This window comes from Heterodontus francisci, chromosome 38 (assembly GCF_036365525.1).
Source record: "Heterodontus francisci isolate sHetFra1 chromosome 38, sHetFra1.hap1, whole genome shotgun sequence".
Classification (NCBI taxonomy): Eukaryota; Metazoa; Chordata; class Chondrichthyes; order Heterodontiformes; family Heterodontidae; genus Heterodontus; species Heterodontus francisci.
The window spans coordinates 17446294-17461633 of NC_090408.1; the positions used below are offsets into that span (position 1 = coordinate 17446294).

Below are 15340 nucleotides of genomic sequence, written 5' to 3' on the forward strand. Positions count from 1 at the left end.
ATATATACTTGAAAAGAAAAGATTTGCAGGATTATGGGGAAAGAGTCAGGGAGTGAACTTTGAAAGAGATATCCAATCACGCTGAGCTGAATTTCCTTCTGTATTGTGTGATTCTATGATTTTAGAAGTCATATTTTCTTTCTGCTAAAACCCATAAATAATTTGAGTGCAAAGTGCACTCATTCAGTTGTCAAGACCATACCGAGAAATAACCGACTCCTGCACTGCCTAGATTCAAAGACTTGAGTTCTTTTAAGCAAAGCAAAGTTTACTGCTCAAATATCTTCTCTCTGACAAAAATAGGCCTTTGTTTGTTTATGATGCTTTAGGAATTAAAGATGTAATGGATGGTGATGGGAAAATCTCACACCTTTTTGATATTTTGAAAGTAGTTAATTCTGTAGGCCAACGGAAATGTGTGGAGATGTGTCCTAAACTGCTGTCTGGTGGCACAGTTCATGCAATGCTATAAGAATGATGGCCAATCTCATTTGATCATAGGCTATCATTATTCATATTAATATCTCTAACTGTCTGTAAATCCCAGCATGCGAGATGTGATCAGGTGCAGTTGTGCATCGCATAATTATTGCTCAATTATTATCTGAAAAGTTAATTTAACACTTTTATGCCATGAAACACTTTAACCCCAAACCACCCATGCTATAGCAAATTGCATGTGCTCATTCTGTGTTCCAATTCTTTCAACTTGAAAAACCTTCATAACTTGTGTGCATGTGTAGCACTTGATGAACCCCTCCAGTACAGAGGCATTCAAACTCCCACCCAGAGTCTACTAAACTGAACTTAAAAAGTACTTCGATATACACATGAAGTGCTGTAACTGACGAGGCTACAGATCAAGAGCTGGAAAGTGGGGTTAAGCTGGATAGCACTTTATCAGCAGGCATAGATGAGATGGGCTGAATGGCTGCCACCTTTGCTGTAAACTTCTGATTCTATAAGTTCTAGCAATCCAGCCCAGTAACTTTCTCTGTGCTTCTACTACTCATTTGCTGACTTGCCCTTTTTGAAATTTGAGTCTGCTTGTTTAGTAAAGCGGTTGCCTCATAGTTGGCAGAAATCTGGACACCCAAGAGCTATGGAGTACCAGAATTTGATTTGATTTAAAATTAACAGCAGTGCAGATTTAAACTTTGTACATGGCACTGTTATAAACCAAGTACGCTTTCCTGCTCTAATCCACCTCCCATTTAAAAATATTTTCTTGTAGTACCCTTCTAAACAGTGAAAGCATGACTTGTATTTACATAGCACCTTTCATAATCTCTTGGCTGTAAAGTGCTTTAGAACACCAATGAAATACATTTGTAATGTCGGAAATGCAGCAGCCAAAATTGCGTATGCTATGCTCCCACAAACAGCAATGTGATATTGATCAAATAATCTGTTTTAGTGATTTTGATTGAGGTATAAATATTGTCCAGGCCATTCCCTTTCTCTCCTTCCCATAGTGTAATGGGATCTTATACACCTACCTGAGAGGACAGATAGGGCCTTGGTTTAACATCAAAGTCAGCACCTCTCTGCAGTGCAGCACTCCCTCAGTACTGCATTGGAGTGTCAGCCTGGATTTTTGTGTTCAGGTGTCTGGGACTTGAACCTACAACCTTCTGAAAGACTATTTGTTTTATTTGGAATGCTATTGGAGGTTTCCGTGTTATGTAACAGAATTGTTTTTGTTTGTTGAAGGAGAATGAGCATTTGAGAAGTTCCCTGCTTGAGAGCCAGACAAATATTTCCATTCTTGAAGCCGGACTAGACAAATTCAAAAATGAGCTTGCTGATCATCAACTTGATCAAGAACGGTAAATAAGCAATCCCTGTACTGAACAAATACTCGGACAAATGAGTTGCAGTATATTTTTCTATCGATCATAGTATTTGACTTGGAGAGTTGGTCTGTTGTCATCTTTAGTTGATGGAATGATTTGCTTCAATTTTAATATTCTAGCTCTCCTGATCACACTTTTTTTTGTTTTAGAAGTTTCTCATCCTATATAAGAGCTCACCCAAACTCATACTATTTCATCCTGTGGTCACTGGCCTGCATTGGCCCCTGGACCAGCAATGCCTCAAATTTCAAATTCTAATTCTGTTCAAATGCCTCATGGCTTTGCCCCTCCCTTTCTCTGTAACCTTGTCCATCGCACAGCTCTCCAAGAAAATCTGCATTCCTCCAATTCGGGCCTCTTGTACATTCCTAACTTCCTTCAACCCACCACTGGTGCCCATGTCTATCTTGTGTGTCGTTTGTGTCGCCCAACAAAATGTTGCACATTCCCAATTTTCATGGCTCCACCATCGGCAGCTGTGTCTTCAGCTGTCTAGGCCTTAAGTTCTGGATTTCCTTCGCTGAACCTTTCTGCACCTCTCTCCTCCCTTTTAAGACTCACTTTTAAAACCTACCTCTTTGACCCAGCTATTGGTTACCTGTCCTAATGTCTTCTCCTTTGATTTGATGCCAATTTTTTTGACTGATAATGCTCCAGTAAAAAAGACCTTGTGACCTTTTACTACATTTAAAGGTACTACATAACTGCATGTTATTGATCTTGTTTATACATAGTTTTAACATGTATTTACCTTCCGCTCTCCTTTTATGTAGAAAGGATCCTTCTGTTTGGTGTCAAAATGAGAATATTATAAAGTTCACAAACTGGTCCCACAGATCTTTAGTAATCTACTGGCAAAATACTTGGAAAAGTCCTGTGTTGTACAATTGAGTTTAATGTGAGTTTTGGAAAAAGGACATTAGTGTGTACTGGTTTGAAAAATTAGCCAACAGTGTCATGTAGCAGAAGTGATGCCAACAGAGCAGTGCTGTTAAAATACATTGAAAATTGCTTATCTACAGTCAGCCACTTGGTTGCCGAGTGTGCACAAGCTGAACTGCCTTCCGACAAAGATGAAAATTTGGCCAGTTGCTCTGTAGTGACTGGTCGAGCAATAATCATGAGGCCTGGGATCCATTGTCTCCTGAAATCTTCGCCTGGAGGGTGTAATGTGTAATGGATTTTAATACCTTGCAACAGCTTAACCTCACACTGTAAAAAGAAGGGTTGGTATCCAGACCTATTCACACAATATTGCAAAATTCTAATGTTGCAGGGCAAAGGTGCCCCTTTAGCTTTGCTTTAATAATTCCATCTCCTCCAAATAGGGCAAAAGAGGATCTAAAGAAACTAACTGAAGAGAATGAAATCTCAACGAATCAGATACAGATGCTTCAGTAGGTTACATTTATTTATCTTTTAAGGATTTAAAACCAATTTTTCAGTATAGCAATGTACAGGGGGATAAACCTAAGACTACAATGTGTATCCAAAATGACCTTTTTTTAATTCATTTTCTTATTTGTGTATGTGCTATTGTGTATGGGCCCAATTTACTTTTCTCCCCCCTCAATGCATCACTGCTAATCTATGATGGCTACAGTGGGCCACTCAAAGTACTGGGCCAATAGAAATTATGTTGCTGCAGCTTTGCAACATGAAGGTGCTGCTTGACAGTGGGTAGAAGTCGATACTCCTCTCTTGCTGTCCAATTTACTTTACGTAACACTATTGTCTTTCTACTAAAAGTAAAATCTGGTCATTTATCAAAGAACCTAAATATGATCTCTAGCTAGTTTGAGTCTCCCAATAAAATATTACACATTCCCAATTATTCATTCATCCACCAATGATGGCTGTGCCTTCAGCTGTCTAGACCCTAATCTCTAGAATTCCCTCACTAAACCTCTTTGCCTGTCTTTCCTCCTTTTTTAAGACGTGCCTTGGAACCTCCCCAAGCTTGGGTTCACCTCTCCCAACATTTCCTAATGTGGCTCTGTCAAATTTTGTTTGATGCTCCTGTGAAGCATGTTGGGATGTTCTGCTACATTTTAAAGGCACTATATAAATGTATAATAAAATCAGAAAATGCTGGAAATAGCAGGTCAGACAGCATCTGTGGAGAGAGAATCAGTTAACATTTCAGGTCGATAACCTTAATTCAGAACTACATGTTGCCCATGTTCCAAAGTAATTTTTTTTTCTGAATAGATTAGCCGACCACTCAGTTTTCAATGGTCCGTTGTTAACCTTTTTTTCTGCATTTTTAGAGAGGCCAACAAGACTCTTTACGATAGCAATAATGGATTAAGAACTGCTTTGGAAAGAAATCACAGCTCAACTAAAAAGGGGGTAGGTTCTGAAAATGAAACTTGTGACTGGCAAATGGCTCTGTTTCCTGGTAGTAATGCCCATCCCTAATGATTCAAATCGCTGAAGAATCCAAATTTTATTCAACCAGTTTCAAACTCTTTTTTTCAATTAGAATAACTCTTCAGGAATACAATTGATAACATAGCAGTGTAGCATGGTAAAATGTTACTGTATATGATTAGATGGAAAGGAGAAATACAAAACAAAATTAGATTTTTGGTTGGAACATACATTTAAAGGGAGGGCAAAAGCAGATCAATTGTTCTGAACCAGTGTTGTAAAGCTGTCGTGACTTGTTAGCAGATTCTCATCTACTCTCTCAACTAGAAATTGGTGCAAAGAGACCTATAAAAGCTGGGAGAAAAGAATATTTACTGTTATTGTCCAATGTTTGGAAACTGTTATAGGTAACTGGCATTTCAGTAAGAAATATTTTCTAAAAGTTTGCTTATGATTACAGTATTCTTTAAATGGATCCGTTCCAGAGAGTGGAGTGAAATCAGAAGTACAAAATGGAATACCTGTCATTGGCTACAACAGGTATGGCAACAGGTCTAAATGAGAACACTGGAAATGTTGAAAATGTGAAAGAGAATTTTGGAACCACAGCAGAACTGTCAACTTCATTAGAAGAAAGATGGCTTAATGATCTGGGGTTTACCCTTCAGAACTAAAAGATAAATGAGCCTCTTTGAAGGGTGCAAGACAAAATATAGTTTTAACAGGTGTTCCAGTCATTGAAAGGCAGGTTGAATGAGCAGTGCACTGCTTAATATAGATGCTGGTTTCTGTTAAATGATGCAAAATGCCATTCCAGTAAGAAGACAAAAAGAAATTGGAAAAACAAACGAATCTGCAAATAGCTAAGAAGGTGAAAAGCAGGACTGAGTCAGGCTGGTCTGGAATGGACATAAAGGAATGCTGGAAACTCATTTAGTTCTGCCAGTCCTGAAAAGTGTGCAAATCCCTGGGTGCAGAACCTGTGTTCTCCCCTCCTTCTGGTCAAGTGAGTTCCATGTACATAAACAGAATAGCCGGGCTTGCTGCAAAATCTCAAAGCCATACGTTTTGTATGTGGTGCCAGTCAGTGGACATTAAACAAAAGCTTGAGACTGAGAATGAGTTTATTGGGTAGAGGAGGGGGTATGGTGGATTAGTTGGGCAGCTGGGAAGCAGAGGACCAGAGATGAGGTTTATAAATAGGGGCTGGAGTGAGATTGCTAATTATTGCTGGGCTATAAATAGTTGTATTCCTCTACACTCTCATCTACTCTGAACTAGTGTGGGAAAGAAAAAACCCAAGCTCATTTATTACCAGCCAGCAGAGAAAGGCTTCAACCTATCTGTCTGAACTGGCCATACAAGTGAAAGGACCATTTTCTGATGTACCATCTTGCTCAGTGTACCTCCCCCACTGCCCCAACTACGAGAACTGACTCAACTAACTTGTTGCATGTGATATTGAAATTTCTGAAACCAATATGACCTGCATTAATCTTCACTCTTCAGATACAATTAAAAATGCTCATAAGGCACTGGATTTATTTCTCAGGGTGCAGAATTCAAAAGTAGTGAAGTTGTATTAAACTTGTAGTGAATCCTGGTCGGGTTGCACATAGAATATTTATATAGTTCTGGTCCCCATAATATAAAAAGGACAGGGAAGCACTGGGAAAAATAAATTTACAAAGATGGTACCAGAACAGAAATGTTAACTATCTGGATAAGTACAACAGGGTTTTTTTCTCTTTACAAAAGAGATGACTTAGAGGTGACCTGATTGAGGTCTTTTAACATTATGGATAGATTGGACAAGTGAGATGTGAAGAGCTCCAATAGAGGGGAAAAAAGGAGAAATTTCTTTACTCAAAGTGTGATTAGACTGTGGAACTCACTACCACAGGGAGTGGTTGAGGCAATTATGTTAGATGGTTTCAAATGGAAATTGGATGCATACGTGAGAGAATAGGGAATGAGAAGATATGCTGAAAGGCAGAGATGAGGTAGATTGAATAGGAGGAGACTTGTGTGGAGTATAAACACCAGCACAGGCTAGTTGAACTGAAAGGCCTGTTTTTGTGCTGTATATTGTATGTAATTCTATGCACAATGATACCAATGGCAATGAAGAGTCTCTGATCTTAAATAATACATCCAGACACAGAATATCTGAAGTGGCAAACTGGGCGGACCGATACCTGGACAGTGGTGTATCTACATCTCATGACATAGTGGATTATTCCTCAGATGATTATGACAGTGATGGAAGCAATGATTCTCTTGAAACGATGCATTACAGTTATTCATACGTGGCATCAGATGCTGAGGTAAGATGACCTGTTTAAAAATGCTTCATTTCTGGAGTACAACTGGCACTCGGGCGTGATCTTATTGGGCTGTAATCGGGCAGGTTTCAAATGACAACACAAGTTGAGAGTGAGGCTTTAGTTTACAAATCACTTGAACCTCAAAAATGAATAGGCAGCCTTGGAAATTCTCCAATGTAATCATTGCCCTTCCTTTTCACTATGGATGAATTCCATGGGGTTTTTAACATTTTTCTTTTCTCTCCCTGCTCTCTTCCAACTAGTGTGTCTCATGGTAAGCATGCTCCATGACATCAGTGTGATGTCCTGACCAAAGGTGTGTGACTTTAAATCCCTCAGCTAATGGGGTCGTCTTGGTTGAATAATGGGCTTCAAACAATGTATGCTTTTATGGCTGGAGAAAGGGAATTTTAGTACATGTGACCATGGCCTTATTACAGGGATCAGCTAAAATTAACAAAAGTAAGCTAGCAATTGGATTATTAAACTTCAGTCTTTGGGCAACTGAACTTTAGAGATGCTTTGGTGAATGCATCAATATTATTCTGTTCCAGTGTTGTCACTTTCTCAAGTAGGCACAAGAAGTTCCACTGTCTGTCACTTAAATTGTTTCCGAATACCTGCTGATTAAAATGTTAACTGACGGCTACAAGATAATAGCAATTGCTCTTACAGGGCAGTACTTGTTTTGCAAAGGAATAGATATTTATTTCATTCAGATGAGTCCAAAAATAGACTGTTCATAAATGTTCCAAACAACAACTATTTAGCATCATAAAACTTATGTAAAGCACAAAAACAAGCCATTTTGGCCCAACTGGTCTATGCCTGCATTTATCACTACTTCTTCCACACTTCATCTAACCCTATCAGAATATCCTTCTATTACTACTTCTCCCTCATATTTATCAACATCTATGCTATTTGCTGAAACTACTGCATGTGGTAGTGAATTCCACATTCTAACCACTGAGTAAAGAAGTTTCTTCTGAATTCCCTATCTTGTATTTATGGCCCCTCATTTTGGTCTCCACATCTGCCTTATCAAATCCCTTCATAATTTTAAAGACCTATGTTGGGTTATGGCTCAGCCTTCTCCTTTCTAGAGAAAGACATTCCAACCTGTTCAATTTTTCCTCATAGGCCTAACCCCTCTGTTCTGGTATCAACCTTGTGAATTTTTTTGTTTGCACCACCTTCAGTACCTATCTATCCTTTTTTTTTAATAATATATGGGAACCAGAAAACATCCCAAGGTGCCTATTATAAAGCCATTGTATTTCTGTAAATGATGCTTTTACAAATTAGTCCCAGCTATGCTTTGCAGAACTGTGTACTAGGTCTGATAATTAAGACAGAAGTGCCTGATTTCTGCTTCATCTCCAAAGTAACAAATCAGTGCAGTATTCGTTGACTGTCGGTCAATATTGAGAAATATTATGCTGTAATTTTCTGAAAAAACAAAAGGCATGTGAACAACGCCCATTGTTAATGGGTAAATTGGCCAGCAGTTTATGGCAAGGAAGATACCCTGTGAATCGCCACAAGTTACTGGATGATTTGTCGTTTCATCATTGCCTTTGTGAAAATGACATCTTGTTCTTAACTTCATGAAACTGGTTTCTGGGTTTGTGCATTAATTGCCCAATATATTTGCCATAAAGTTAATTAATAGCAGAAGCATCTTTTTAACAATGTGATTGTTAATGACCATCAATCAACCTCTAGCCCAGAAAGTGAACAATTGTGTGGAATTTCTTTCCTCTATGTTGTGAATTCTTGATGGAGATTTTAAAAATATCAATTTTTTTTTCTCCATTTCAATCTTTTTGCCTCTGACTTGACTTGAACTCACTTTCTTTAATTCACCCTCCTTTTCAGTCTTCCCTCTGTTTAAATATTGAGAAATTAGGAGATACACTATTTTCCCATTGTTCACCAAGGTCCCAGATGCCTCATTGCCTTCATTATTAGCTTGCACTTTCAGCAACTAACAGGGCCAAAAAAATATTGTTATCATAGCAACGAGGTACACAGATCTGATGCCTCCAGTCATAAGATGCAACATTTTAGCACATTTTAAGGATCAGCAGAGTTGCTGTGTTGGCTAACGTCATTTTTGGAATTAGGTTTTATTTTGTAGATTGATTAAAAAAAAAAACTGCCACATTCACCACCAGCTGCCTGTTGCCACCTCTTTTCTAATTAACTCCTCCTAGTATATTGCTATTCCACATTCCCCTTTCTGTAAAACTAAGCAACACAAGTCTGAGGTCAAAACCTTGCAACTCCAAACCATAAGTAAAAGCATACTGGTATCCATATAAACTGTCTCTGCAAAGTAGTCAATAATGTAAGGTGTAGTCACAGCTTAGGCCAAGTTCCTGATCAATTTACATTTATGGGAGCTCCAATAATAAGCAATTGCTATTTCATTTACAGTTTCCATGTAAACTAAGCATACGGTGAGGAACACACCTTACAGATACTAGCAATTTTCAAGAGTATTGGCTGGCTTTTTACTTCGAATCCTAGGTTTTGTCCTGGTTCCCAATTAAATATTAGGATGATCGAAGCCATTTGTTTTCGACCCCGGCCAGAAACTTTGTAGCCTATTTACGGATTCCATCGTTCTCCCTGGCCACTGCCTGAGGCTGAACCAGACTGTTGGCGCCCTCGACCTCCTGCTTGACCCCAAGCTGGGCTTCCGACCTCTTATCCTCTTGATCACAACTACCTACTTCCATTTCCGCAACATCTGCTATCTTCGCTCCTGCCTCTCCCCACCTGCTGCTGAAACCCTTATTCATGGTTGTGGAATAGTTGAGTCTGGAGATAACCATTTTCTCTTGGCTAGCCTCCTATTTTTTTTTTCACCTTCAGTTCATCCAAAATTTGCACCAAGTCCTGCTCAGCCAAACCCCTGTGTTCACTGGCCTACATTGACAGCCAGTCCAGCAGTGTCTCAAGAACTTAAAATTATCATCCCATTGTGCCAATTTCTCTATGGCCTTGTCCCTCCCTATCTCTGTAACCTCATGCAGTACCACAACCCTCTGACATCTCTCTGCGTTTCTCCGATTTTCATTGCTCCACTTTTGATTGCTCCACCTTGAGCTGACCGAACTGTAAGGCCTAGAATTCCTTCCCTGATGCTCTCTACTTCTCCACCTCTCCTTTTTTAAGATTCTCCTTAAAGCCCGTCTCTTTGATTAAAGCCTTTGGCGACCAGCCTTATCTCTGTGGTTTGGTATCAGTTTGTTTGATATTGATCCTGTGAGCACCTTGTAGTAAAAAAAAAAATCACATTAAAGGCGCAATGTAAGTTGTTTGTGAATATGTTGAACGAGGCTTCGGAATAACTTAATGAGATGCTTTGTTGAAGGGGACAAAGAAACGGGATCTAATTGTTAGGAAAAAAGTGGGATTAATGTTATACCTGTCCCAAAAAAAAAGTGATCTTGAGAAATTAATGTACCTTAGTTGTGCTCCTGCTGCGTGTAATAATGGGCATTGTCCACCCGCTGTGGGCTCGGATTGGAGAAGAGCTGTGACTTTATATGGGTGTGTTTTTTTTTAGATGCCGGAGTTGAAATCCGAGGTGGACGGAGTGGCCATGAGCTGGAAGCCATCGCGACCTGTCAGCCGCTGCAGCTCCACAGCATCTTCCAGGAGACGCCTGCCAGCATTCTCATCAAAGGTAACGTTCAAACAATGGTGGACATGAACAAACCCTCTGCTCCATCCTGCCTGCTCCACACAACTGCGATGCCTAGTGCATTACAATATATACACCACAACCTCCCCCCAACCAACAACCCTAAGAAAACCACATGATCTCCTGGGAGAGGTGACAAACCAGATTGTTTAAAAACCCAGTCCAATTGGGAGAGGAAAATAATCTGGGAAATTTCACTTTTTGACCCCCTTTAGGCGATTGAAACAAATGGGAGCACTATTTCTTGTTTTGCCCAAAACTCATTCGTGGGAGACATCCTGAATAGAGCAAAAGAAATGGCTGTAATTCTTTGAATTGGGCAAACTGTAAGTTCCCAAAATGCGTGGAATGAAAACTACACTGGTGGGGGACAGGGGGTGGTGGTGGTCCATTTTGTGCTTGTTGGTGTGCAGCTTGTAAATAGTTCATTAATAGAATAGTAAGAAATGTCAGCCCATTTCACCTGTTACGATGAAGCTGGCACCACAACTGCCAATTCTCTTTTTTTTTTCTTTTTTTCCAATGAGTAAAAAGGGTTTTCTTATACCCATATCCCCCGTCCCCATTAGTATCTTCAGGAGCATATCAAATTATCCATGATTACATCAAACTAAAATTCTGCTACTCAAAGTATTAAGCACTTTTATACAAGAAAAATATTTATTTTGTTTGAGGCATTTGATTTGCATTAAAATGTGTAGACAGTAGCAAAAACAATCACTGTGTTACAGCACTTCTCAGCTGGTCCGGCATGATAGGAACACAGGGAGAGGACATTGCCATTCATAGAATGGTTATAGCACAGAAGGGAGCCATTCAGCCTGTCTTGTCTGTGCTGGCTCTATGCAAGAGCAACTCAGTTAGTCCCATGCCCCCACCCTTCCCCTGTGGCCAAGCAAGTTTTGTTTTCTCTTCAGATTATTATCCAATTTTTTTTTTTTTGAAAGCCACAATTGAATCTGCCTCCACCACACTTAGACAGTACATTCCAGATTGTAACCACTTGCTGCGTTTATAAAAATAAAAAAAAATCCTCATGTTGCCATTGGTTTATTTTCACTAGTCTCCTTAAATCGGTGTCCTCTGGTTCTCAACCCTTCAGCCAACAGGAATAGTTTCTCCCTACCTACTCTATCCAGACCCCTTGAGTTTGAATACCTCTATCGAATCTCCTTTCAACCTTCTCTCTCTTTTAAGAGGAAAAAAAAAACAGCTTCTAATCTATCCTCATAACAGAAGTCCCTTTATCCCTGGAACCATTCTCCTAAATCTTTTCTGCACCCTGTCTAGTGCCTCCACATCATTCCCGAAGAGAATTGAACACAATAGTCCACATGAGGCCAAACTAGTATTTTATAAATGTTCACCATAACTTCCCTGCTTTTGTACTCTCTATTTATAAAGCCCAGGATCCCATCTGCTTTTATTAAATGTTTTCTCAACCTGCCCTGCCACCTTCAGTGATTTTTTTGTGTACGTGTAGCCACAGGTCCCTCTGCTCCTGCACCTCCTTTAGAATTGCACCATTTATTTTATATTGCCTGTCCTCGTTCCTCCTACCAAAATGTATCACTTCACACTTCTCTGCATTAAATTTCATCACGTGTTAACAGCTGATATTGAACACAAGGCTGCAACTCGTGCAGAATGGACTAGCTTAAGTTGGCTCCTTGTACAGGCACTCTGGTTGATTGACAATTCACACAGGAAAATGGAGAGGAGGTTAACGTTATTTAAAGTGCTTAATAAATTACTTATTTAACATGCATACGAATTAGGAGCAGGAGTAGGCCACTGGGCCCTTTGAGCCTGCTCCGCCATTCAATAAGGTCATGGCTGATCTGATTGTAACCTCAACTCTGCATTCCCACCCTACCCCCAATAACCTTTCATCCCCTTGCTTATTAAGAATCTATCTCCCTCTGTCTTAATATTCAAAGACTCTGCTTCCACTCTCTTTTGAGGAAGAGAATTCCCAAGACTCACGACCCTCTGAGAAAAAATTTCTCCCCATCTCTGTCTTAAATGGGCGACCCCTTATTTTAAAATAATGACCCCTAGTTCTGGATTCTCCCACAAGGGGAAACATCCTTTCCACATCCACCCTGTCAAGACCCCTCAGGATCTTATTTGTTTCAATCAAGTCACCTCTTGCTGTTCTAAACTCCAGCCAATACAAGCCTATCCTGTCCAAGCTCTCCTCATAACACAACCCGCCCATTCCAAGTATTTGTCTAGTAAATTAAAAGCAAAATGCTGCAGATGCTGGAAATCTGAAATAAAAACAATGTGCTGGAAATACTCAGCAGGTAAGGCAGCATAAGTGGAGAGAAGCAGAGTTAACGTTTCAGGTCTGTGACCTTTCATCGAGTAAATTGAGTTGAGGGGCAGATCTGCCATAGTTAGATCCTGGCAGAAGAGGCTCGAGGGACTGAATGGTCACCGATTCCTATGCTACACCAATGATTTTTTTTTTTGCAAAACACCGTCATTCCAGTTTTTGCAAGAATCTCTTCCTTTGGGCAGTTGGTCAATCACAATGTTCATCAGACTTTTGATCTTAAATAGGTTGAAACCATCCATTGGTCTCATCAATCCTGTCTCCAGCCTCCGCAATGTTATTCTCTAAATGTCCAAGGAGTTCAGGGAGCAGGTGGCAAAGATATGGTGAATGGGGGAGGAAGAAAATATTTTGTTTTCATTGTTATCCATGTCTTTCCATCTCTTTCCTTGACATCATTTCTGATTTGTATTGGAAGTCTTTATATCCAGTTACAATTAAATTTGCCCTATTCTTCTTTCACAATGTGAACACACCCTTTGAACCTTTTTGGTAGTTTGGAGACAGCTTAAGGAGTGATCTTATCTCGAGCTCGCAACTCATGAACCATACTTCTAGTATATTCTACGCACGCTGACCTACATTGGTTCCTGATCCAGCAATGCCTCAATTTTAAAATTCTCATCTGCATTCAAATCCCTTCATGGCCTTGTTCTCTCCCTCCACTCCTTTTTCCCTCCCCCCCCCCCCCCTCCCCCGATTATCTGTAACCTTCTCCACACCTACAACCATTCGAGCTACTCCAGTTCTGACCTCTTGCACTTACCTGATTTTTTTTTTTTTTAATCGCTCCACCATTGGCAGCCATGCCTTCAGCTGCCAAGGCTCGAAGCTCTAGAATTCTGTCCTGAAACGTTTCTGCCTCACAACCGACATTCCCTCTTTTTTTTTTGTAGTGTGTGGCTAATTCATTTAAGTGCGCTGTATCTTAAAGTGGACGGCTTGTACGCGGCCCACACGGTAATGTTAGTGTTGCAGCACAGTCGCGCAGCTTAGAAGGAACATTGATCTCTACCCCTCCAAAAAGTTGCTCCTTTAAAACTTACTATTTTAACTAAGCTTTTGATCACCTGTCCTAACAACTATTTATGTGATGCAGTGTTACATTTTGTCTGAAACACCTTAGAACATGCGTAATACATTACTAGCGCGATATAAATACAAATTGTGTATGCACGATATACGGCACCATATTTGAGTTTGCTGTAAAATGCTCTGAGCATATCTTCCACCACTCTACATCTCTAACCCAGCACACACATCATAACACGCACAACCTATGGCCCATCCATATTTTGTACCCCACACTAATTTGATTCAGGGGATCAAGATGAATTGGAAGAAATAGCTTGAGACCCATAGGTCAGTATGCTGGATGCCCCACCCAAAACAAATTTGGGCTTGGCCTAGTAATCTCATTAAAATTGTAGCTTCCTTTTTTTAGGCTGCGATTGCTGACAGTGCAAACACTAGGTGGCACAGTACTAGCAAATGCAGCCTCTTCCACTGAAATGTAACTGTCTCTGACATTCAGGCAGCTGCCAGGATTAAAGATGGCGCTGCTCATTTTTTGCACCGAAAACCAAACTGAACCCGGAAATCTACTCTGGCTGCCATCGCCGTCTCCATCCCACCCCCAAAAGTTCCCCGTTCCCTCCTGCCATTGAGCTTCTCTCAGTCCCTCCTGTGCCTGTCTTCTCACTGGCTCCCAGCTTCCTTCCCTTAAGCACTTGCTACTGCCTTGCCAGTTTTCCCTCCCGCTACCCCCCCCCCCCCCCCCCCCCAAATCAGCTGGTCGCTCCACACTTTGCCACTCCGGCAACCTGCACCATCAACTCTGCGGCCAGTCGCTCCCCACTTCCCAACGCTCTCTTCCCCGCCCCCCCAACCCTGCGCCAGCTCTAGGCCGCACCACTTTCCTCCTCTCGGCCACTCGCTACCGTGTTCAATTGTTCTCCGCACGCCGCCCAAAGACGCAAGGCGGGCCGCGAGGTGACGGGGCGATGTAGGAGCAAGTGTCTGACAGAAGGGAGGTGGCGCAGTCTAGAGCTAGCAGCTGGAGGGGTGGGCGGGTTCGGGGAGTGAGTGGCTGAGAGCGGAGTGTCGGGGTAGGGAAGCGAGGAGTGAGCGGCTGAGTGCAACGGTCGGTGGGGGGGGGGGTGGGTGGGGAGCGTCGAGGCCGGGTGCGTCTTGCCAAGGGGGAAGAGCGGCCAGTGGGGTGGGCGAGAGTAGCTGAGTTGGGGGGAGTGAGTGGCAGGGATTGTTTTCCTATGCATGTGCCAGTTACTCCTGGCAAGGCTGAGATGGTTGGCTGTGCATGCACAGCATCTGAGAGCAGGAGACTGTTTGCGCATATGTACAACTTGGAGCACTGCGACATTGGCTGGCCACTGCGTTGTCAGGAGTCACTTTGTTGAAATGCCTTGAAAAAAGTGATTGGAGTAAATTGAGTTCTGACGTTGCTCTTTATTCTGATGATCCAGGACTATAACTTTGCAAATTGAAAGTTAAAATAATACAGTTTTGATGTGCATTTATCAATTAGTCTTGTTTTTATTTTCAGAACATGGGTGTTGCAGGGAACAACTCTGAGACAGATGGGCTACTCTACAGACTTGTCCTTGCAGGAGATGCTGGCTCAGGGAAATCCAGTTTTTTACTACGTCTCTGTATGAATGAGTTCAAAGGACACATTCCTACCACATTGGGTAAGATCTTTACCTTT

The 15340-nt window shown here is 41.2% G+C and overlaps 1 protein-coding gene across 3 annotated transcripts in view; it reads left to right on the top strand.

The window, feature by feature from the left end:
• The window catches only part of rasef2 (RAS and EF-hand domain containing 2), an 80442-nt gene that overhangs the window by 50938 nt on the left and 14164 nt on the right, over positions 1 to 15340 (top strand). For all 3 annotated transcript variants that reach the window (XM_068017753.1, XM_068017755.1, XM_068017756.1), the window contains 7 exons: positions 1714 to 1829; positions 3185 to 3253; positions 4127 to 4208; positions 4690 to 4769; positions 6388 to 6556; positions 10137 to 10256; positions 15179 to 15323. In XM_068017753.1, coding sequence (XP_067873854.1) covers positions 1714 to 1829; positions 3185 to 3253; positions 4127 to 4208; positions 4690 to 4769; positions 6388 to 6556; positions 10137 to 10256; positions 15179 to 15323 — 781 coding nt within the window. The remainder of the gene's footprint in view (positions 1 to 1713; positions 1830 to 3184; positions 3254 to 4126; positions 4209 to 4689; positions 4770 to 6387; positions 6557 to 10136; positions 10257 to 15178; positions 15324 to 15340) is intronic.